Genomic DNA, 25,805 nt, shown 5'->3' on the forward strand with positions numbered 1-25,805 from the left:
AGATTTCAAGTGTTTTGGGGAGATTGCTAAAATACGTGTAGCCCTAAATCCCTTCTACCACAAGAGACTAATAAAAGAGACTAATAAAAGGCTCTGGAACATCCTGATAAATGGCTGGTGAGATCCACCTAAGCACAGACTCCAGCTCACCTGCTCTCAACCAAAGCTCAGGAGTCAGGCCTGCCCGTGAAATTAAGGTTACTGTCTTATTTTCATTAGCATGTCCACATGATCAGGCCCTGAAAGCCAAGGCTCCAAATGTTCAAAACTCTATAGCCCTGTGTACTTACGTAGACTGTTCATGGGATACATTCATCCCAGAGAAATGACGAAAGTTAAGTCTTGCCCTTGTGTTTCAAGAAAACCTACATCTCGATATTTCTGATTTAACTTCAGCATGTTACGGCATTCCAACCTGAGAAGAACCCTCTGGGAAAGACCAAAGTCTCCTTCTGCCTGGGGGTTAGGAGAGAGGAGGGGACAAATTTCTGGTGATAGAGATTACAGGGAGAGAGGGAATGGGTAGATTTGGGAAGGCGGAAAAGCAACGGGATCTGAGAAGGGAGAACAGAAACACACAAGCAGAAATTCGAGTGAAATTCCAAAAACCAGTGGAACAAAGCGACCGGTTCTTGGGGCTCACATTCCTCAGCTAACTGCACCCACAGGCGATCTTGCCAGAAAATCTTCTGGGACCTTGACTATGCCTTAGGGGTGAATGGTTTAATTGGTTTAGAAAATAAGAGTCCACAATACAACTGAAAGCAGGGACCTCAGCAAAATATCTTGAAGTTAAAAGACGAAAGACAATCTTGTGGAGATTTTAATTACAGATGAGAAAGTGCAGCCCTTCCTTGAGCCTGTCAACCCGCCAAGCTCCAGCGAGTAGCGAATGAATGAAACCCAGAGGGCGGGGGTGGAGGAAAGGAGCGCAGTCGTCTTCCTAGAAGGAAGGGGTTGTCAGCTCCGCGGCCCCCACAACGTCACCGAAGCAGAGCCCTGTAAGAGACTATAAAGCTCGCAGCGGCTCCTGAGCCTCAGCGCTTCAGCTGGTGCCCGGGAAACTCCCGCAGGAGTGATTCCGGAGGGTCTCCGCTGGCGCCAGTCCCTAACATCACTTTTTTCAGACTGTCTCATCCTTCCTGCTCGATAGATGCTCAAAGTCGCTTCTGGAGAAAGCGCCTGCTTTCTCCCCATCATTTGCAGGGTCAAAGCATCCCTTAACCAGCAAGGGCTGTGGTACCTTCTCCATCTCGATTCGGGGCGGGGCTGAAGTCCGCTCAGCAGCGAAGCGACAGGGAGGCAGAGAAGAACTTCGCGGGAGACGGGCCGGGCTGACGGTGGGTGAGCGAGGGGACTCAGGTGGCACACCCATCGCTATGGCCTCGCTCCCCGTAGCCGCGAACTGGACCGACCGGGGAATGGCCGGCGCGGACACCGGGAACCTGAGCGCCGCGCTCGAGACTGGGGCAGCCGCGGGAGAGGCTGAGACTGAGTGGCTGCAACTGCTCGTCCGAGCCGGCAATCTTTCCGCGTCCTTCTCCCCGCTGGGTCTGGCGGCGGCCTCCCCCGCGCCTTCGCAGTCCCGGTCTAACATCACCAACCAGTTCGTGCAGCCGTCCTGGCGCATCGCGCTCTGGTCCCTCGCCTACGGCGTGGTGGTGGCCGTGGCCGTCTTCGGGAATCTCATCGTCATCTGGATCATCCTGGCCCACAAGCGCATGAGGACCGTCACCAACTGCTTCCTCGTGAACCTGGCTTTCTCCGACGCCTCCATGGCCGCCTTCAACACCTTGGTCAACTTCATCTATGCGCTGCACAGCGAGTGGTACTTCGGCGCCAACTACTGTCGCTTCCAGAACTTCTTTCCTATCACAGCGGTGTTCGCTAGCATCTACTCTATGACAGCCATTTCGGTGGACAGGTGAGGAGAATACCGGGAGGAAGGAGGAGGAGGAGGCAAACAGAGAAGCCGGGCAGTGGGATAAGGTTAAAAGGAAATGGTGACAAAAGGGATCTGATGAAACGAAAGAGATTAGGTGAAAGTTCTTAAAGGAGGTCACTAACCTGGGTGGCTCAGAAAATAAATAATCTGCCTGCAATGCAGGAGACCCAGGTTCGATTCCGGGGTTGGGAAGATCCCCAGGAGAAGGAAATGGCAACCCATTCCCATATTCTTGCCTGGAAAATTCCATTGACAGAGGAGCCTGGAGGGCTACAGTCCATGGGGTCACAGAGTCGGACACGATTGAGTGACTAACACTGATGATGATGAACCCATTTACAAATGGGTCCATCAGTGGCTGAACTTGTTCTGTTCTTAGGGCCTCCCCACTCCCACCCTAAACCCCTAATCCCCTTTGAGGTCATCTAGAGGGAATGAAGAAGGTGAATGAAAGAGATGGGAAAACCTGTCATTCCAAGTAGGACAAACTCAACTAAAAACACTTAACGCTAGTACATTTTCTCAAATGGCTTCAAACAATTGCCACAAAAATTGTTACCTTTAAATTGTACTTTTGGGGCTTCGTCCTCTCTGTCAGTCACTATTCCGTCAGAAAAATGAATGCTACCCACCTCCTCTCTCTGGTTTGCTGATTCTCATGCCATCCATTCTGTACCCGATCCTTGCCCCAGGGCCAACACTGCTTTGGTCTCCCAGTTATGGAGGATCCATCAGAGGCAACAAGCTCCCTCAAAATGATTGCTATCAGCCAGCAGTTTCTCCAGTTCTTCAGGTTATCTTTCACTTCCAATAATCTGTGGAGACCATGAGCTAGGTAAACTCTGTGCCTGGAAGATGGTACCTGATTCATTCAGATGATAGGCAAGAAAAAGCCCAAAGACTAAGTGGTTAGGCAATGAGGCATGCCACTTGATAACTGTTTAAAGATAATCTTTTAGAATGTTCCCCCATCTACTCTGGGAATCCCGGGATTCTTAAGCAATTACAAGAAGTTGGAGAGACATCCAATATTTGTTCTTATAATCCATTTTATGAAATTTCAGTGTGTGTTTGCTTCCCCATATGGAATATTATGGACAATGCAGACTGTGTTAAGACAATGGTAAATATCTACCTGTTACTAATGAAAGCAAAAGTGAAAGTCACTTAATCAGGTCCAACTCTTAAAGACCCCATGGGCTACACAGTCTATGGAATTCTCCAGGCCAGAACACTGGAGTGGGTAGCCTTTCCCTTCTCTAGGGGTCTTCCCAACCCAGGGATTGAACCCAGGTCTTCCGCATTGCAAGCAGATTCTTTACCAGCTGAGCCACAAGGGAAGCCCAAGAATACTGGAGTGGGTAGCATATCCCTTCTCCAGCAGATCTTCCCCACCCAGGAATTGAACCAGGGTCTCCTGCATTGCAGGCAGATTCTCTACCAACCGAGCTATCAGGGAAGCCCCATTATTGATGGTTACACTTTAATTCAATATTATGCTAAAAATGAACCACAACAGTCAGTTTTTTTGTTTTTTTTTTTTTTTTTAACTAAAGAACATTTATTTGTTTTTCACCAAGACTTTATCTTGAGGACGTAACTAAACTGCGCCTCCACTCCCCACCCCAATTTGAAGGAGGATTAGTACAGTGGATGTTATAAAGCAGGTATGAACAGTTTGAGGGACTGGAACCAACGTTAACTGACAAAAACCAACTTCCATCTAAATCATCATAAAAATGTTTTAAGTAAAAAAAAGGGGGGGAGGGGGGCAAAGGGGTTTTCAGATTGGACAAGATCATCACATTTTATCTAATACATTCAATTCTGGCTAGGGTATACCAAAATGGAAACAGGATAACTATAATACAAAACTTCCACTACAGCACACTGCACACATCTGTGTTCCAAGCCCACCCCCGTTCCCCTAATGCTTCCAAACTCAACTATTTCCCAGCTTGTTGGGCCTGTCGACGAAGGAGCACGTAGATCTTCTCTTTAATCCAATCTTTGTTATAAGGCTGGTATGTCTGGGTATCAGCTCGGTAAACAAGGCAGCTGAGGTCTGCCAGGTCATCAATAAAATCAAACAACTGACTGATATCATATGTGATAGAGGGGCTGTTGGGATTCATTCTCTTCAGATGTTCTTCATACATTTTACAAACACCTTCCATACACTCATTCACAGATTCATAGTCAGCGTAAGTTCTGCCTTCTGGCCTCTTGGTAGGCTGTACCAGCAAGATGGTGTGAGACATCGCGCCAAAGTCTCCCGCTGCAGCCGATGCCGACTCCGCCGCCGCACACGAGCTTCAACAGTCAGTTTTAGTCTCCATTTTGTGATTGGCAGTTTCCATGGGGTTGATGGGGATGGGGGAGGTGAAGTGACTTTAATTTCAAGTATCAATGTTCTCATCCATGAAAAGGAAAGAATACTTTTTTCTATATTAACAAACGTGTTTGAAAATAACATGGAGCTTAATATTAATTCTTACTACATTAAGTCACCATTATGAGAAAAAATAATTGCTTTTTTCCATCAGTCCATCATCTGGGTTTATTGTTTTGAAATTGAAGGTACTGAAGGCATAAAGCTTTAGAAACAGTTTTCAAATGCCAGGCCCCTGGGGTTAAATTGAAGGAGCAGTGGTTAGTTACCACTGACTAGGATATGTGAGCACAAAACCACACTTTTTAAAGCCTCTGGAACTGCCAGTCTTCTCTTCCCCTCTATCTCTAGTTTTCGAATATCTCACTCCTTCATTTTTGTAGGCACAAAAGTGAGTACAAAGAAGAAACAAAGTCAGTTCCAAGTTGGAAAACAAGTGGAACCACCTCTAATCTTGCTCCATTGAGATAGAAAGGAATGTTTCTTTGGTTTGGGCATCTGTCTTTAGTTTTGTATGGTTTGATTTATTCTTTGCTCTAATCTGGAGGAGAGGCATTAGCATATCAGGTTATAAGATTCTCACAATGTTCTTAAAATGTTAATGATACATTATGAAATTTGATGAAAATTTAGTGTGTAACTCTGTGAGGGGAAAAAAATTTAGTGTTTCAAGTATGTGAGGGGAAAAAAAGGTCATTTTCCCAGTTACTTTCTGCCAATATTTATGCAAAATCTGAAATAACATTGGAGTTATTCTAATTGATAATGTAATGCTAGTTCATCACATTCACTGGTTTGAAATCAATGAATGCTTTACTACTTATACTTTACTCTTTCCTTACTAGAAAACATTATTCAATTACCAAAACTACTCAAAATTTAGGATCATACAATTTGCAACAAAATCTGAGGCATATTCAGTTCAGATATTGAAAATCTTTTCAGAATCGTTAAGTTAAAAATTGCTTTCATTTGAGCACATAGTTGGATAAAAAAAATTACAGAGATAATTTTTACAAACCTGAGGGTATACAAATATAACAGTTATTAGAATTCTCAATAGTTTACCAGTCAACAGAATCTATCTGCATTGGTGTCTTACCAAACACGAACTGAGTATACTAGTCCTGTGGCATTTGCATTTTATTGATTGAAGTTGGCAAGCTCAACCCCTCCTAGAAAGTTCAGGCGAGTCATGTGTCTCTGGTTATGGCTGTATGGACTCCCTGTCCCATATAGAAAAGTGAACAGTATATGCTTGAAGAAATTTTAGTTCCCAATATAATTAATGCTTTATTGAAATAACCATAAAATTACAAAAGCCCTAATTAGGTCTTAATTGATAAAGGATTACATCATTTAGATTGTGATAGCAACACTTGGCTTATTGAATTGTGAGTGTTTTCTATTCCCATTTTTATCTTAGGTTACATTCCATTATAGGTTATTACAAGATATTGAGTATAATTTCCCATGTGCTGTGTTGTGCTAATTTGCTTCAGTCCTGTCTGACTCTTTGTGACCCTATGGACTGTAGCCCACCAGGCTCCTCAGTCCATGGGATTCTCCAGGCAAGAAAACTGGAGTGGGTTGCCATGCTCTCCTCCAGGGGATCTTTCCAACCCGGGGATCGAACCCATGTCTCTTACATCTCCTGCATGGGCAGGTGTGTTCTTTACCACTACTGTTACCTGGGAAGCCCCTCTATTCCCATTTAATATAAACTGAATTGTGCCCTCCCAGCCTAAATGAAAAGTGTATTGAACTCACTGTGTCCCTCTCCATGTGTGTGTGCTCAGTCGTGTCTGACTCTTTGTGACCCCATGGACTGTAGCCTGAACGCTCCTCTGTCCATGGGATTTTCCAGGCAAGAATACTGGAGTGGGCTTCCGTTTCCTACTCCAGGGGATCTTCCCAATCCGGGGATCCAACCTGCATCTCTGTGTCTCTGCATTGGCAGATGGATTCTTTACCACTAGTGTCACCTGGAAGCCCTTGTGTCCCTCGGCCTAAAATCAAAAAGATCTTCTGAGGTTTAAAACTACTTCAGCTTTGACCCAGGCATTTATGGCTTTGCTTCAGCTGTAGCAAAATGCTTAGAACCTCCTCTGACCTCAGAAATCTTAGACCTGAAAAGGATTGCAGATCCTCCCTAATGAACATTTGTATTTTACACATGGAAAACCTCAAACCAACAGTCACATATTTTGAATAAAAACACTGTGTTTTCCTTTACGTGTTTTGCACTCATTCTGCACTGGAAGAATTGCTTGATTTCTAACTTCACATTTTTAATGTAATTAATAATTCTACTAAAGATTTGAATGTGAGCTCACAGGTTCTGATCTTATCCTGAAACATCCTATTCATTTGCTTTGTTAGAAATTCTTGCAAATCTTATATATGTTCTATATACCAAAACATCATCTTTAAGTTCTACACAGTTCCTTCTTGTCTATAAGGCTACTTCACCATCTTTACACACACACACACACACACACACACAGTGGAATTAGTGCCAACGAAGGGTCACTGTTTCTCTCCACTATCCTTCCCAAGTTTGCCATTTTGAAATGTAACATTTGAACACAACATATCTGAAAGATGTTCAGCTCTCACAGGATCACGCAGTAGCGCTTCAAACCACTGCAGTCCACTCCAGGACCCCTACTGTTCTTAACCGCTACACTTTCTTATGACTCCTAAGTAGTTGTGATAACTGCAGGTTAATATTAAAATTTAGCACTTCTCTATGCTATATATCGGAGAAGGCAACGGCAACCCACTCCAGTACTCTTGCCTGGAAAATCCCATGGACTGAGGAGCCTGGTGGGCTACAGTCCATGGGGTCGCTGGGAGTTGGACACGACTGAGCGACTTCACTTCCGCTTTGCACTTTCATGCACGGGAGAAGGACATAGCAACCCACTCCAGTGTCCTTGCCTGGAGAATCCCAGGGACGGGAGCCTGGTGGGCTGCCGTCTATGGGGTTGTACAGAGTCGGACACGACTGACGTGACTTAGCAGCAGCAGCAGCATGCTATATATGTTACATGTATATATAAAACATCTCACATATATTTACCTATGTTTTAATTGAGAATGCAGATGTTAGAGACTTATTAGTAGAACAGTTAATATAATAGAAATATTATCTCTTTAAGTATATGGTATATACCACTTGATATATAGGGACATTAGAAAATATTTTCTTCCATTTTCTAAGCACATTTTTAAGTTAAGTTAGAAACTAGGGAGGCTTATTAATATATGTGGTTTAGTCGCTAAGTCATGTCCGACTCTTGTGACCCCATGGACTGTAGCCTGCTAGGCTCCTCTGTCCATGGGATTCTCCAGGCAAGAATACTGAAGTGGGTTGCCATTTCCTTCTCCAGGAGATCTTCCTGACCCAGGGATTGAACCTGGGTCTCCTGCTTTGCAGGCAGATTCTTTATCAACTGAGCTGTGAGGGAAGCCCTTATTAATATACAGTAAAGGAAAATTTCAAAGCATAGAGTCCAGTATTAATTAAAATATTTAAAGATTTCTTTCTTTAGGTAGATATATCCTAAGTATTTTATTCTTTTTGTTGCAATGGTGAATGGTATTGTTTCCTTAATTTCTCTTTCTGTTTTTTCATTGTTAGTGCATAGGAATACAAGGGATGTCTGTGGTTAATTTTATATCCTGCAACTTTACTATATTCATTGATTAGCTCTAGTAATTTTCTGGTAGAGTCTTTAGGGTTTTCTATGTAGAGGATCATGTCATCTGCAAACAGTGAGAGTTTCACTTCTTCTTTTCCTATCTGGATTCCTTTTACTTCTTTTTCTGCTCTGATTGCTGTGGCCAAAACTTCCAACACTATGTTGAATAGTAGTGGTGAGAGTGGGCACCCTTGTCTTGTTCCTGATTTCAGGGGAAATGCTTTCAATTTTTCACCATTGAGGGTGATGCTTGCTGTGGGTTTGTCATATATAGCTTTTATTATGTTGAGATATGTTCCTTCTATTCCTGCTTTCTGGAGAGTTTTAATCATAAATGGATGTTGAATTTTGTCAAAGGCTTTCTCTGCATCTATTGAGATAATCATATGGTTTTTATCTTTCAATTTGTTAATGTGGTGTATTACATTGATTGATTTGCGGATATTAAAGAATCCTTGCATTCCTGGGATAAAGCCCACTTGGTCATGATGTATGATTTTTTTAATATGTTGTTGGATTCTGTTTGCTAGAATTTTGTTAAGGATTTTTGCATCTATGTTCATCAGTGATATTGGCCTGTAGTTTTCTTTTTTTGTGGCATCTTTGTCCGGTTTTGGAATTAGGGTGATGGTGGCCTCATAGAATGAGTTTGGAAGTTTACCTTCTTCTGCAATTTTCTGGAAGAGTTTGAGTAAGATAGGTGTTAGCTCTTCTCTAAAGTTTTGGTAGAATTCAGCTGTGAAGCCATCTGGTCCTGGGCTTTTGTTTGCTGGAAGATTTCTGATTACAGTTTCAATTTCCTTGCTTGTGATGGGTCTGTTAAGATCTTCTATTTCTTCCTGGTTCAATTTTGGAAAGTTATACTTTTCTAAGAATTTGTCCATTTCTTCCAAGTTGTCCATTTTATTGGCATAGAGCTGCTGGTAGTAGTCTCTTATGATCCTTTGTATTTAAGTGTTGTCTGTCCTGATCTCTCCATTTTCATTTCTAATTTTGTTAATTTGGTTCTTCTCCCTTTGTTTCTTGATGAGTCTTGCTAATGGTTTGTCAATTTTGTTTATTTTTCAAAAAAACAGCTTTTAGCTTTGTTGATTTTTGCTATGGTCTCTTTAGTTTCTTTTGCATTTATTTCTGCCCTAATTTTTAAGATTTCGTTCCTTCTACTAACCCTGGGGTTCTTCATTTCTTCCTTCTCTAGTTGCTTTAGGTGTAGAGTTAGGTTATTTATTTGGCTTCTTTCTTGTTTCTTGAGGTAAGCCTGTAATGCTATGAACCTTCCCCTTAGCACTGCTTTTACAGTGTCCCATAGGTTTTGGGTTGTTGTGTTTACATTTTCATTCATTTCTATGCATATTTTGATTTCTTTTTTGATTTCTTCTATGATTTGTTGGTTATTCAGAAGCATGTTATTTAGCTTCCATATGTTTGAATTTTTAACAATTTTTTTCCTGTAATTGAGATCTAACCTTACTGCACTGTGGTCAGAAAAGATGACTGGAATGATTTCAATTTTTTTGAATTTACCAAGGCTAGATTTATGGCCCAGGATGTGATCTATTCTGGAGAAGGTTCCGTGTGCACTTGAGAAAAAGGTGAAATTGATTGTTTTGGGGTGAAATGTCCTATAGATATCAATTAGGTCTAGCTGGTCCATTGTGTCATTTAAAGTTTGTGTTTCCTTGTTAATTTTCTGTTTAGCTGATCTATCCATAGTTGTGAGTGGGGTATTAAAGTCTCCCACTATTACTGTGTTACTGTTAATTTCCTCTTTCATACTCGTTAGCGTTTGCCTTACATATTGTGGTGCTCCTATGTTGGCTGCATATATGTTTATAATTGTTATATCTTCGTCTTAGATTGATCTGTTGATCATTATGTAGTGTCCTTCTTTGTCTCTTTTCACAGCCTTTATTTTAAAGTCTATTTTATCTGGTATGAATATTGCGACTCCTGCTTTCTTTTGCTCTCTGTTTGTGTGAAATGTTTTTTCCAGCCCTTCACTTTCAGTCTGTATGTGTCCCTTGTTTTGAGGTGGGTCTCTTCTAGACAGCATATATAGGGGTCTTGCTTTTCTATCCATTCAGCCAGTCTTTGTCTTTTGGTTGGGACATTCAACCCATTTACATTTAAGGTAATTATTGATAGGTATGGTCCCGTTGACATTTCCTTTGTTGTTTTGGGTTCGCGTTTATACAACCTTTCTGTGTTTCCTGTCTAGAGAAGATCCTTTAGCATTTGTTGAAGAGCTGGTTTCATGGTGCTGAATTCCCTCAGCTTTTGCTTGTCTGTGAAGCTTTTGAATTCTCCTTCATATGTGAATGAGATCCTTGCTGGGTACAGTAATCTAGGTTGTAGGTTATTCTCTTTCATTACTTAAGTATACTTAAGTATGTCCTGCCATTCCCTTCTGGCCTGTAAGACCAGAAACTATAAAACTCCTAGAGGAGAACATAGGCAAAACACTCTCCGACATAAATCACAGCAGGATCCTCTATGACCCACCTCCCAGCATATTGGAAATAAAAGCAAAAATAAACAAATGGGACCTAATGAAACTTAAAAGCTTTCGCATAACAAAGGAAACTATAACCAAGGTGAAAAGACAGCCCTCAGAATGAGAGAAAATAATAGCAAACAAAGCAACAAAGGATTAATCTCAAAAATATACAAGCAACTCCTGAAGCTCAATTCCAGAAAAATAAATGACCCAATCAAAAAATGGGCCAAAGAACTAAACAGACATTTCTTCAAAGAAGACATACAGATGGCTAACAAACACATGAAAAGATGCTCAACATCACTCATTATCAGAGAAATGCAAATCAAAACCACAATGAGGTACCATTACACGCCAGTCAGGATGGCTGCTATCCAAAAGTCTACAAGCAATAAATGCTGGAGAGGGTGTGGAGAAAAGGGAACCCTCTTACACTGTTGATGGGAATGCAAACTAGTACAGCCACTATGGAGAACAGTGTGGAGATTCCTTAAAAAACTGGAATTAGAACTGCCATATGGCCCAGCTATCCCACTTCTGGACATACACACCGAGGAAACCAGATCTGAAAGAGACACGTGCACCCCAATGTTCATCGCAGCACTGTTTATAATAGCCAGGACATGGAAGCAACCTAGATGCCCATCAGCAGACGAATGGATAAGGAAGCTGTGGTACATATACACCATGGAATATTACACAGCCATTAAAAAGAATTCATTTGAATCAGTTCTAATGAGATGGATGAAACTGGAGCCCATTATACAGAGTGAAGTAAGCCAGAGAGATAAAGACCAATACAGTATACTAACGCATATATATGGAATTTAGAAAGATGGTAACGATAACCCTATATGCAAAACGAGACACAGAAAAAGAGACACAGATGTACAGAACAGACTTTTGGACTCTGTGGGAGAAGGCAAAGGTGGGATGTTCTGAGAGAACAGCATTGAAACCTGTATATTATCAAGGGTGAAACAGATCACCAGCCCAGGTTGGAAGCATGAGACAAGTGCTCGGGGCTGGTGCACTATGAAGACCCAGAGGGATCAGTTGGAGAGGGAGGCGGGAGGGGGGATTGGGATGGGAATACATGTAAATCCATGGCTGATTCATGTCAATGTATGGCAAAAACCACTACAATATTGTAAAGTAAAAAGCCTCCAACTAATAACAATCAATGGGAAAAAAAAACAATAACACTACATAACAAAAAAATATATATTTAAAGGTTTTTTAAGTGACAGTCCTTGTTTTTTACCTGGAAACCTTAAGGAAGTAATTTAATATGTTTTATTTAATAGTCCAAAAGCCTTAACAAACCCATACAGGGTTAATACATTTATTTATTCTGTGCTGAGCTGACTGTGGCTCAGATCATGAACTCCTTATTGTCATATTCAGACTTAAATTGAAGAAAATAGACCATTCAGGTATAACCTAAATCAAATCCCTTATGATTATACAGTAGAAGTGAGAAATAGATTTAAGGGACTAGATCTGATAGACACAGTACCTGATGAACTATGGACAGAGGTTCGTAACTTTGTACAGGAGACAGGGATCAAGACCATCCCCATGGAAAAGAAATGCAAAAGGCAAAATGGCTATCTGAGGAGGCCTTACAAATAGCTGTGAGAAGAAGAGAAGTGAAAAGCAAAGGAGAAAAGGAAGGATATTCCCATTTGAATGCAGAGTTCCAAAGAATAGCAAGGAGAAATAAGAAAGCCTTCCTCAGCGATCAATGCAAAGAAATAGAGGAAAACAACAGAATGGGAAAGACTAGCGATCTCTTCAAGAAAATTAGAGATACCAAGGGAACATTTCATGCAAAGATGGGTTTGATAAAGGACAAAAATGGTATGGACCTAACAGAAGCAGAAGATATTAAGAAGTAGCAAGAATACACAGAAGAACTGTACAAAAAGATCTTCATGACCCAGATAATCACGATGGTGTGATCACTCACCTAGAGCCAGACATCCTGGAATGTGAAGTCAAGTGGGCCTTAGGAAGCATCACTATGAACAAAGCTAGTGGAGGTGATGGAATTCCAGTTGAGCTATTTCAAATCCTGAAAGATGATGCTGTGAAAGTGCTGCACTCAATATGCCAGCAAATTTGGAAAACTCAGCAGTGGCCACAGGACTGGAAAAGGTCAGTTTTCATTCCAATCCCAAAGAAAGGCAATGCCAAAGAATGTTCAAACTACCGCACAATTGCACTCATCTCACACACTAGTAAAGTAATGCTCAAAATTCTCCAAGCCAGGCTTTAGCAATACGTGATCCGTGAACTTCCAGATGTTCAAGCTGGTTTTAGAGAAGGCAGAGGAACCAGAGATCAAATTGCCAGCATCCACTAGATCATCAAAAAAACAAGAGAGTTCCAGAAAAACATCTATTTCTGCTTTATTGACTATGCCAAAGCCTTTGACTATGTGGATCACAATAAACTGTGGAAAATTCTGAAAGAGACAGGAATACCAGACCACCTGACCTGCCTCTTGAGAAACCTATATGCAGGTCAGGAAGCAACAGTTAGAACTGGACATGGAACAACAGACTGGTTCCAAATAGGAAAAGGAGTACATCAAGGCTGTATATTGTCACCCTGCTTATTTAACTTATATCCAGAGTACATTGTGAGAAACACTGGGCTGGAAGAAGCATAAGCTGGAATCAAGATCACCAGGAGAAATATAAATAACCTCAGATATGCAGATGGCACCACCCTTTTGGCAGAAAGTGAAGAGGAACTAAAAAGCCTCTTGATGAAAGTGAAAGAGGAGAGTGAAAAAGTTGGCTTAAAGCTCAACAATCAGAAAATTAAGATCATGGCGTCTAGTCCCATCACTTTATGGGAAATAGATGGGGAAACAGTGGAAACAGAGTCAGACTTTATTTTGGGGGCTCCAAAATCACTGCAGATGGTGACTGCAGCCATGAAATTAAAAGATGCTTACTCCTTGGAAGGAAAGTTATGAGCAACCTAGATAGCATATTAAAAAGCAGAGACATTACTTTGCCAACAAAGGTCCATCTGGTCAAGGCTATGGTTTTTCCAGTGGTCATGTATGGATGTGAGAGTTGGACTGTGAAGAAAGCTGAGCACCGAAAAATCGATGCTTTTGAACTGAGGTGTTGGAGAAGACTCTTGAGAGTCCCTTGGACTGCAAGGAGACCCAACCAGTCCATCCTGAAGGAGATCAGTCCTGGGTGTTCATTGGAAGGACTGATGCTGAAGCTGAAACTCCAATACTTTGGCCACCCCATGGGAAAAGTTGACTCATTGGAAAAGACCCTGATGCTGGGAGGGATTGGTGGCAGGAGGAGAAGGGGACGACAGAGGATGAGATGGCTGGATGGCATCACTGACTCAATGGACATGAGTTTGGGTAATCTCCGGAAGTTGGTGATGGACAGGGAGGCCTGGCCTGCTGTGATTCATGGTGTCGCAAAGAGTCGGAAATGACTGAACATTGAACTGAACTAGCCCTATTGTATCCTTATGTATATCGTAATAGCTGGCATATGGTAAGCTCACAATCCAGACTACTGAATAAAATAATCATAAAAGTAATCAAATAAAAATAAAGTGATGAGATACAACCTTTTTCCATTAAAATTTACAGATATTGCTATCTTGTAGTAAATATGACATTTTTACACATGCTTTTAGATTGAACCATATGTAACTGCCAATTATTATGGCTTAAAATGTCATTATTTTATATGATTTAATCTAGTAGTTAGATATGTATTGTCAACAGTATCTCAGGGGTGCAATTTTCCAACAGGTTCAAAAATATTTTTCAAATCAAAATTCAAAGAACTGAAAACAGCTAAACCCCCCAACAAAAAGAAGTGAGCAAATAAATGTTGAAGCATTTAAAAATCAAATTTTACCTAGAAAATTAGAAATTACATTTGAATATAACATCAATTCTATCAAGTCTCTGGGCACATATATAAAAATGTGCTAACATTAACATATCCAACACTTTTTAGCCCATAACCTTTACTTATAAACCGTTTTTTGCTAGTTATTTCAAGGACAACTAGTCTCCAGTTATTTCAAAGAATCCCTAGAAAGGTCTGATAACAGTTTATCAGTAGTCTTTAACATTTCCATCCTCCCTACTCTGCCCTGGCCAGAGAGAGAGAGAGAGAGAGAAACAACAAAGAAAAAGCAATGTCAACACTTTGGTACAGAGCATAATAGCGTGTTTGGAATAAGCCATGCCCTTTCCCAGTGGCTGTTTTCGACATATTGCAGCCAAACCTGCAAAAGTCTTAAATTACAAACTGCCCTCTGCCTGATATTTTTGTGATGTCTATTTGTGTTCCATATAGAATTCAGAGAAATTATCTTTTCCCTAAGCTTCGCTCCATTAACAATTTCTTAATGACCAGTGTTCCTTCATCTTCTACCTGCAACTCTCTCTTCCTGGGGCTCAGCTCTAAACTATGTGTCCAGGACGAGGGATTGTCCTACTTCCCTATGCTTCATTGCTCTGGGAATAAACCATTCTAATTAAGGCTTGCTCACTGGTACACTAAATAGATGCTATAAAACATACATCTGGGATTTGCAGCCCCACCACTTCATCATACAGTCAGAATCTGAAAGCCATTTTAGACTTATCAGGATCTGAGGAATTGTTAGACAATGGATTTAACAGTCTAATTTAATTCTATAGTACAATAAGGTAGATGTAGATTTGATTTGCTCTGAATGGTGAGACTTTGGGTAATTTTATTTTCTTTCCTACTTTTCCTTTTCTAATTATCTACAACAAAATGTGCTCCTTTTTCATGAAACAAAATACAGTGTTAATTAAAGTCCTGAAGATGTATGTTGCTGATGGTTGCACAACAATGTGAATGTATCATTGAACTGTACACCTAGATTTAGTTATCTAGTAAATTTTATGTTTGGTATATTTGATCACAATAAAATTTTTAAAATATTAAATAAGTAAATAATGTTTAAAAACCTAATGATGACTCTGAAAGAGTCAAGCCAAAGAGTTTGGACTCAAGAAAAAAATGACTTGATTAAACTTTGTATAGATATTTTATTGATAAATGTTTTATGGCAACATTTTTAACATACTTTTTGGCTAACTTAGAAATCATGAAGACACTCTGGCAAGAGAGTACTGTTAATATTACAATGGATTAGTTTGTAAATTGGAATTTTTTTCTCAGGAATTATGCAAAGATATCACATCTGTGTGGAGTAATTTAGAAGACTGCCTAAAGGTACAAGGATAAATTAGCTCAGTATTTCTATTATTCAGTCTGGTATATGACAAAGGTTTTTAAATAGTTGCTCAAGTCCTTGATTTTGAGCTCGTATGTATTATCATCTATGAATTTCTTTACCTTCAAATCTGCCCAAGTGTCAAGATTATGTATATTTTCCATACCTGTAAGTAAGGAAAATATGTATCTGATTATATCGCTAAGCAACAAAGGGCTCAGTTTTGTTCTGGAGCTGCTTTATTACTTGTTCGAGGGAATCAACTGTGCATATTTCTTCTCAACTCTGCTGTCAGCGATGTTACTTTGGTAGCCTGAAATCATAGTAGGAAGACTTGCACCAAAGAAATCTGCAAATGCTAGAAATCATTAATTTTGTTTTGCTCTGTTTATTTTTTCTTTAGAGAGTCTGTGGTTAAACATTTACCAGCACACAAATCACTAAACTTGTAGTCACTCACTCAGAAGTTATTTCTTAAGTACCTTGTAAGTATTAACACTGTATAGAAAGAAGGCACATTGGAATAAACAAGATGGACATGTCCTCTATTCTAATGAAACTGTAATTAATATCTCCACTGAACTCCTTGGCTGTATTCCATAGTCCTAAATCCAACAATCTATTCATCATTTGAATGTTTAATAATAGTCTCAGAATTTACATGCTCCAAACTGAGTTCCCTATATTCCTCCAAAACTTACTCGTCCTACAATCCTTTAAGGTCACAATCTAAACCTCAGGTCAGAACTCTTGGAAGTATTCTCAGCTCATCTCTTCTTTCATACTCTGTGTCTAATCAATTAGGAAATCTATTCACTTTTACTTTCAAAATATACATGGAATCTAATCACTCCTTAAGATGTCTGCGGTTGCCTCCCTAGTCCAAGTCAATATGGTTTCACCTAAGAGTTTTCTCAGAGGATGATGGTTGGATGGCATCGCTAACTTGATGGACATGAGTTTGAGCAAGCTCTGGGAATTGGTGATGAACAGGGAAGCCTGGCGTGCTGCAGTCCATGGGGTTGCAAAGAGTTGGACACAACTGAGCGACTGAGCTGAACTGGACAGTTTTCTCTATCCCTGCTCTTGTTTCCCTTTCTCAGCGCAACTATCAAAGTGATCCTGTAATGAGCCATATCATTTATCCCCTCTGCAAGTCCTCCAGTGGCTCCTCGGTTCTCTCAGGGTAGAAATCAAAGTTTTTACAACGGTCTGTAAGATTTTATAATAACTGGTCCTTTGTTACTCTCTGATCTCATCTCCAACTACTCACCATGTCACAGCTCTGCTCCACCATCTCTAGACTCCCCTGTTACATCAATATACTAAGCACGTTTCTGCCTCAGGATCTTACACTCTGTGTGAAACACTCTTCCTCCAGACAACCACATTGTTCATTACCTGTACTACTCTGGACCTTGAGCACTCTGTTGTTTTCATTGCTTTAAATTTTTCTTTGCCACATGTATCTGTATCACCTTCTAAAATACTATATAATCAGCTCATCTATATGGAGTAAATGAATAATAGAGAGAGTCTATGGTAACTATGAGAACACATAGCAGGGGAAAACATCTTTATAGTGTTAGAGCAGAAAAACACAGAAATGTAGAAGCATTTTTTTTCACATGGTGATCACCTTTATTTGTGAAACACTGGTATTTTTTTTAATTGGGGTATAGTTGCTTTACAATGTTGTACAACACAGTGAATTAGCTATATGTATACATACATCAGCTACTTCTTGTTCCTCCCTTCCACCCCAACCCCATCCTGGCCATCATCAAAAAGTCTACAAACAATAAATGCTGGAGAGGATGTGGAGAAAATGAAACCCTCTTGCACTGTTGGTGGGAATGTAAATTGATACTGTCACTATGGAGAACAGTCTGGAGGTTCCTTAAAAAAATAAAAAATAGAACTATCATATGGCCCAGAAATCCCACTACTGGGAATACATCTAGAAACATTTTTAAAGTTATTTTACAAAAGCATAGAAAATTTCTCCTAGTAAATTTGTTATGAGTAGTTACTATTTAAATAAAAATGAAACATTTAAATAACTATACAGCTTAATATGTAACTATCATATTAAACTGAATTATCTATAAAGAAAAAGATTAGATTTTCAAATGAGCAAAGGGAACAATTCTGAAGAAATTAAAATACAAATGGCGTGTTTATGTTGCCTAAGTACTCTTAATCACAATTCAGAATTCTTAGATGAATAAACTAAACTGAATTTAAAAGATGTCACAGTACCATAGTGTACCACAGTACCTTCAAACTAAATGGATATATAAGGGCTATTTTCTCCATTAAGTTAACTACATGGTATAAAATAAATTCAAAACTCTTAAACTTCCTTCTTGTTTCATTACCTTAAAATGTTTTACTCCAAAAATAAAAATATTTTCAATATCTCTTCAACAAAAATTAACATAATATAAATTTCATGTTGAGGGCTCTGATATTTCAGAAACAAAACTATATAATAATATTTTAAAAATAGATTACAAAGTTTTTCTATATAAGAAATTACTGACAATCCCCAATGACTAGTAACAAAACCATTGTGGAGACTATCTTTAATGAAAATGAATGAAACAGGTCTCCTTAGAAACATATAAAAGGATACCATTTTAAAGATCTAGCAGCTCAAAAATAGAACACATATGCCAAAGAACACACACATACACAACAAATTCTATGCATGCACAATTCTATATGTGAACTCTTTGCTTTGCACAAATTTCAATTAATCAAGATTAGTTATATATTTATACATTTATTTGTAATATAGTAATATAACATACATAATAGTTATATATGTATATATATAAAATAATACCAGTTCCCTGAAGAGCAAGCTCAAGTTTTTGTTACCATGTCATATTAACTGTGAGTATTTGCATAATGTAAAGCCGTTACCTGTTCAGTCCATGAATTATTCCACAAATAACATATGCACTTCATAACCAGTGGTTAATCATATTCCTATTTTTCAAAATCGATTACTGACTGGTCACTGATTATCTGTTGGTTGGTTCATGCACACACAGCAAAGCACATAGTTGCATTGCCTCATTGTCTTTCAGTGATAAACTCAAATGACATCTTAGAAAAATGGCTAATCAAAAGAAAGACTTGCCAACAAAGAAAAAGGGGTAGGGAAGAAATAAAAAGTATTAACACCGAAAGTGAAATTCAGGTCCAATATAGGTGAAGATAAAGAACAGCTGCATATGTGAATGTTGACAGTCACTTAACAAGAGACTCAAAGTATGCAGCCAGGGGAAATTAGTAAAGGTGAATTTATCAACATAAATGAGGAAAATGATACTGACAAATGAGGAAGATTTCTGAGAGGAAGAGACACTGGCAAAAATCATTATATTAAAAAACAAAACAAAACCTCTCAGAGATATTTCAACACTTTCCAAGTTCAAGAATAAAATGTTGAAGTCAATTCAAACTCACAAAGGTATAAAAAAATATGCTGGCTCTGTATAAGTTATATGAAAGAATAAAGCAAATACTCAAATTCAGGACCTTTTTTTTTCCCCTAAGAGTTTATTTTAGAGAAAGTTTTAGTTAACAGCAACATTGAAGAGGAGGTACAGAGATTTCCTATATATCCTCTGCCCATCCCCCTTATGCACAGCCTCCCTGTTATCAACATCTCCCACTAGACTGGTACATTTGTTACCACTGATGAACCTATATTGATTCATCATAATCACCCAAAGTCCATCATTTACATTAGGCTTCACTTTTGGTATTATACATTCAATGTATTTAGGCAAATGTATAACGACATGTATCTACCATTATGGTCTCCTCCAGAGTATTTTCATGGCCCTGAAGATTCTCTGTGCTTTGCCTATTCAATCCTATTCCCCTGAATCCCTAGCAAATACTGATCTTCTTACTGTGTCCATAGTTTCATCTTTTGCATAATCCTATAGTTGGAATCAGTGCGTAGCCTCTTTCAGATTGCATCTTTCACTTATTAATTATGGATTTAATGTTGTTAATGTTTTTTCATGGCTTGATATCAAATTCTTTTTAGCAGTGAACAATATTTCATTATCTGATGCACCATAGTTTATTTATTCTTTCATCTAATGAAGGACGTCTTCGGTGCTTCTAAGTTTTTGGCAATTATGAATGAAACTGTGATAAACATCCACGTGCAGGGTTTTTTGTGGGGGCAGGGATTGCTGTGGGGAGGCTGGAGGGGGGCATAAGTCTTCAACTCCATTTGGTAAATATCAAGGAGCACAATTGCTGGATTTTATGGTAAGAGTATGTTTGGTTTTTTAAGAAGCAGCCAAACTATCTTCTAAGATGGCTGTACCATTTTGCATTCCCACTAGAATGTATGAGAGTTTCTGTTGCTTCACGTCCTTTCCAGCATCTGGTGGTGTGGGTTTTTGCCATTTTAACCGATGTGTATTGGTATCTCATTGTTGTTCTAACTTGTATTACCTGATGATGTATGATGCAGAGCATATTTTTGTATGCTTATTTGCCATCTGCATATCTTCTTTGGTGAGGTGTCTGTTAAGGTGTTTGAAACCTTATATATAAGTTAGCGCAGAGATTCTTTCTTCAGCCATGCTCAACCTACTAATTTTGTTTCTTTCTTTCTTAGGATTTCTATCTCTCCACTTGCATTGCCCAGCAATTCTTACATGTTATCTACTTTATTATTAGAGCCCTTAGGATATTAATCCAGTTGTTTTAAATTCCCAGTATGATAATTCCAACATCCCTTCTATGACTGGTTCTAAAGATTGCTTGATCTCTTCAATTTTTCTTTATGTCTTTTGGCATGCCTTGTAAATGTTCTTGATAGCTAGTGTCCTCCCACTATTTATTGAAAGAAATACTATTTACCCCATTAAATTGCCTTGGATGTATATGTGCCAAAAGTCAATTGAACACAAATGTGTTTATTTCTAGACTGTTGATATTTTTGATTTGTTGATCTACATGATTATTTTTATGCCAGTACTACACTATTTTGATTACTGTAGCCCTGTAGTAACTTTTGAAGTACAGAAAGTATAAGTACTTCAGCTTTTTATTTTTCAAAAATTTTTTACTATTCTAAAAGAACTGCACTTCCAAATTACTTTTAGAGTAAGTTTTTAAAATTCTGGAATTAGCGTAAGAATTTTTATAAGGATTGTCTTAAGCTTTTCAATTAATTTGGAAAGCATTGCCAGTTCAACAATATTGAGTTTTCCAATCCATGGACAGCGACTTCCATTTATTGAGGTCTTTAATTTCTTTCAACAATGATTTATAGTTTTCAATGTACAAGTATCAATTATTTTTTATAATTCTTTCTGTATTTCTTAAATTTTTACTAAATGTTACTTCTTGTGCTATTGAATAAAATTTTTTGAGGTTCATTTTCAGACTGTTCATAACTAGTCAGTTCAGTTCAGTCACCCAATCATGTCTGACTCTTTGTGACCCGATGGGCTGTACCACACCAGGCTTCCCTTTCCATCACCAAATCCTGAGGCTTGCTCTAACACATGTCAATCAAGTCAGTGATGCTATCCAACCATCTCATCTTCTGTCATCCCCTTCTCCTCCCGCCTTCAGTCTTTCCCAGCATCAGGGTCTTTTCCAAAGAGTCAGTTCTTCGCTATCAGGTGGCCAAAGTATTGGAGCTTCAGCTTCAGCACCAGTATTTCCAGTGAATATTCAGGACTGATTTCCTTTAGGATTGACTGGTTAGATCTCCTTGCAGTCCAAGGGACTCTCAAGAGTCTTCTCCAACACCACACTTCAAAAACATCAATTCTTCAGCATTCAGCTTTCTTTATAGTCCAACTCTCACATCCATTAATGACCACTGGAAATATCATGGCTTTGATTAGACAAAGTAATGTCTCTGCTTTTTAATATTCTGTCTAGTTTGGTCATAGCTTTTCTTCCAAGCAGCAAGCATCTTTTCATTTCATGGCTGAAGTCACCATCTGCAGTGATTTTGAAGCCCAAAAAGATAAAGACTGTCACTGTTTCCATTGTTTCCCCATCTTATACCATGAAGAGATGGGACCAGATGCCATGATCTTCTTTTTTTGCATGTTGAGTTTTAAGCCAGCTTTTTCACTCTCCTCTTTCACTTTTATCAAAAGGCTCTTTAGTTCCTCTTCAGTTTCTGCTATAAGGATGGTGTCATCTGCATATCTGAGGTTACTGATATTTCTCCCAGCAATCTTGATTCCAGCCTGTGCTTCATCCAGCCCATCATTTTGTATGATGTACTCTGCATAGAAGTTAAATAAGCAGGGTGACAATATATAGCCCTGACGTACTCCTTTCCCAATTTGGAACCAGTCCATTGTTCCATATCTGGTTCTAACCATTGCTTCTTGACCTGCATACAGATTTATCAGGAGGCAAGGAAGGTGGTTTGGTATTCCCATCTCTTGAAGAATTTTCCAGTTTGTTGTGATCTACATAGTCAAAGGCTTTGGCATAGTCAATAAAGCAGAAATAGATGTTTTTCTGGAACTTTCTTGCTTTATCAATGACCCAACAGATGTTGGCAATTTGATCTCTGGTTCTTCTGCCTTTTCTAAATCCAGCCTGAACATCTGGAAGTTCTCAGTTCACGTACTGTTGAAGCCTGGCTTGGCGAATTCTGAGCATTACTTTCCTAGCGTGTGAGATGACTGCAATTGTGTGGTAGTTTGAGCATTCTTTGGCATTGTCTTTCTTTGGAACTGGAATGAAAACTGACCTTTTCCAATCCTGTGGCCACTGCTGAGTTTTCCAAATTTGCTGACATATTGAGAGCAGCAGTTTCACTGCATCATCTTTTAGGATTTGAAATAGCTCAGCTGGAATTCCATCACCTCCACTAGCTTTGCTTGTAGTGATGCTTTCTAAGGCCCACTTGACTTCACATGCCAGAATGTCTGGCTCTAGGGAGTGATCACAACCATCATGGTTATCTGGATCATTAACTTGTGTGTGTTTTTTTTTTTTTGTATAGTTCTTCTGTGTATTCTTGCTACCTTTTCTTAATATCTTCTGCTTCTGTTAGGTCCATACCATTTCTGTCCTTTATTGTGCCCATCTTTGCATGAAATATTTCCTTGGTATCCCTAATTTTCTTGAAGAGATCTTTAGTCTTTCCCATTCTATTGTTTTCCTCTATTTCTTTGCATTGATTGCTGAGGAAGGCTTTCTTACCTCTCCTTGCTCCTCTTTGGAACTCTGCATTCAGATGAGTATGCCTTTCCTTTTCTCCTTTGTCTCTTTTTAGCTTCTCTTCTTTTCTCAACTATTTGTAAGGCTCCTCAGACAACCATTTTGCCTTTTTGCATTTCTTTTTCTTGGGATGGTCTTGATCACTGCCTCCCGTACAGTGTCATGAACCTCTCTCCTAAGTTCTTCAGGCACCTGGTCTATCAGATCTAATCCCTTGAATCTATTTCTCACTTCCACTGTATAATTGTAAGGGATTTGATTTAAGTCATACCTGAATGGGCTTGTGGCTTTCAGTTCACAGTTCAATTTAAGTCTGCATTTGGCAATAAGGAGTTCATGATCTGAGCCACAGTCAGCTCCTGGTCTTGTTTTTGCTAACTGTATAGAGCTTCTCCATCTTTCGCTGCAAAGAAGAGAATCAATCTGATTTCAGTATTGACCGTCTGGTAATATCCATTTGTAGAGTCATCTCTTGTGTTGTTGGAAGCAGGTGTTTGCTATGACCAGTGCATTCTTTTGCAAAACTCTATTAGTCTTTGCCCCATTTCATTTTGTACTCCAAGGCTAAACTTGCCTCTTACTCCAGGTTATCTCCTGACTTCCTACTTTTGCATTCTAGTCCCCTATGATGGAAAGGACATCTTTGTTTGGTGTTAGTTCTAGGAGGTTTGTAGGTCATCATAGAACCATTCAACTTCAGTTTCTTCAGCATAGTGGTTGGGGCACAGACTTGGGATACTGTGATTCTGAATGGCTTGCCTTGGAAATAAACACAGATCATTCTGTCATTTTTGAGATTACACCCAAGTATTGCATTTAGGACTCTTGTTGACTGTGAGGGCTACTCCATTTCTTCTATGGGATTCTTGCCCACAGTAACAGATGTTACGTCTTACTAGTCGTACTAGTAATGTCTTGCCCATATCTACTACTTGTGTGGGCAAGACATAACTAGCATATAGAAATACAGTTGATTGAACCTGTATCCTGTGATCATGCTGAATTTATTTACTAATTCTAAGGGGTTTTGAGTTTTGCAGATTCCTTAGGATTTTCAGTTAGAGTAGGCAGTGGAAATATGGAAGACCATTTCATCTGCTAAGAAAAGCAGTATTACTTCTGCCATTATTACTCCCGTCAGTAATAAAGACAGTATTCCTGTTGAATCTGGATGCCTTTTCTTTCTTTCTTTCTTTCTTTCTTTCATTTCTTTCTCTGTAGCTGTTTTTGTTGCTATTGTTTGCTATTATTTTCATTGCTGATTTTTCTTTTTAAGTATATATCCATGATATCTTATTAAGTTAATTTGAGTACAAATTTTTCAATGATAGGAAATGATAGAAAAACAATTTTTTAAATTGCCTCCATTCATGCATTAATTTAGTCATACAATAAATAGGTTGTTTAATCACGAAGTTGTGTTGGACTCTTGTGACCCAAAGGACTGTGGCCCACGAGGCTTCTTCTGACCATGGAATTTCCAAGGCAAGAATACTGGAGTGGGTTTCCATTTCCTGCTCCAGGGATCTTCCCAATCCAGGTATCAAATATACATATTCTGCATTGTCAGGTGAGTGCTTGACCACTGAGCCACCAGTAAAGCCCCAATAAATATGTTATGGGTGCCAAATATATGCAGTATTATCCCAGATGTTATTAATATATTTATTATCTAAGTATATATCCAAGAATGGGCTTCTCCAGTGGCTCAGAGGTAAAGAATCTGCCTGCAATGCAGTCAACACAGGAGACTTGGGTTCGACCTCTGGGTAAGGAAGATCCCCTGGAGGAGGGCATGGGAACCCACTCCAGTAATCCTGCCTGGAGCATCCTATGGACAGAGGAGCCTGGTGGGCTATAGTCCATAGGGTTGCAAGGAGTCAGACATGACTGAAGCGACTGAGCATGAGCATGATAGCCAAGACTATATTATTATTCCAGTTTAGATGTTATCTATACCTCTTTTCTTCCATTTGCACAGTTAAGTAAGCATTTACATCATCACAACTTAAATCCCTGAAGATGTAGAACTCCTTATGCTTGATTGACAACACCATCTCTCTGATTTTAAAGATAACAGAGTGGAATTGCCACAGGTCACTTCAAAAAGGAGTTTAAGATGGTATAGATCCATATTAAACAAAATTGAGGGAAATTAATTTCCATTGCACCCAAAGATCTTACAGAGTCTCCAGCTATAACACTGAACATTTCTATTTAATCACTGAACCACTGAGCACCAGTTGCGCTAAGGGTGCAAAGACCTTACTAATCTCTGTACAGGAAACTGTCTAAAAGGAGAGATTTGAAAGAGAAATAACCTATAATGCACCACCCTGATGAAATAGTTTTGTTGAAGAGCTGGAATAATATCAAAAGAAATTTTTTTAATCCTTAGGTCAGAATTTTGGCATGAACTTATTGTTCTTTCCACTCTATTCACAACTAGCTAAGAACCACATTAGATGAGTTATCTTTGCTTGGTTTTGCCTCAAGCTTACCACAGCAGCTTGGTTTTTCAGTTTCAAATGTTAATTTAGTTGTATTCAGCATACTTTTAGAGTGATTTGAGGGTCTACTGTGCCTAATATTATCTAAGTCTCCTTGTATACACTACGCTATTTAATGTCATTTTTACCACATAATTATACTCTACATTATGTTATTATTTCCATTTAGCAAAGTTAAGAAACCTAAGCAATGTAATGACTGAACAACAACAAAGAAAGCTATTCCTTTTTAATTTAGGTT

General features: G+C 39.0%; 2 protein-coding genes across 2 annotated transcripts in view; one reads left to right on the forward strand and one right to left on the reverse strand.

Annotated features, from left to right (window-relative positions):
* Positions 1 to 811: 811 nt before the first annotated feature.
* Positions 812 to 25,805, forward strand: part of TACR3 (tachykinin receptor 3) — a 75,793-nt gene continuing 50,799 nt past the window's right edge. Inside the window, exon 1 of the mRNA XM_043871233.1 lies at positions 812 to 1,924. Within this exon, the coding sequence (XP_043727168.1) occupies positions 1,380 to 1,924 (545 nt within the window). The 5' untranslated portion in view covers positions 812 to 1,379. The remainder of the gene's footprint in view (positions 1,925 to 25,805) is intronic.
* On the reverse strand, positions 3,477 to 4,260 carry LOC122673442 (enhancer of rudimentary homolog). The gene has a single exon (XM_043871235.1). The coding sequence runs from the start codon at positions 4,204 to 4,206 to the stop codon at positions 3,892 to 3,894; it is 315 nt and encodes a 104-aa protein (XP_043727170.1). The 5' UTR covers positions 4,207 to 4,260; the 3' UTR covers positions 3,477 to 3,891.

Source organism: Cervus elaphus, chromosome 17 (assembly GCF_910594005.1).
Source record: "Cervus elaphus chromosome 17, mCerEla1.1, whole genome shotgun sequence".
Classification (NCBI taxonomy): Eukaryota; Metazoa; Chordata; class Mammalia; order Artiodactyla; family Cervidae; genus Cervus; species Cervus elaphus.

Excerpts from the sequence above, each read along its gene's own strand:
- LOC122673442 (XM_043871235.1), bottom strand. The coding sequence starts at position 4,206 with ATGTCTCACACCATCTTGCTGGTACAGCCTACCAAGAGGCCAGAAGGC.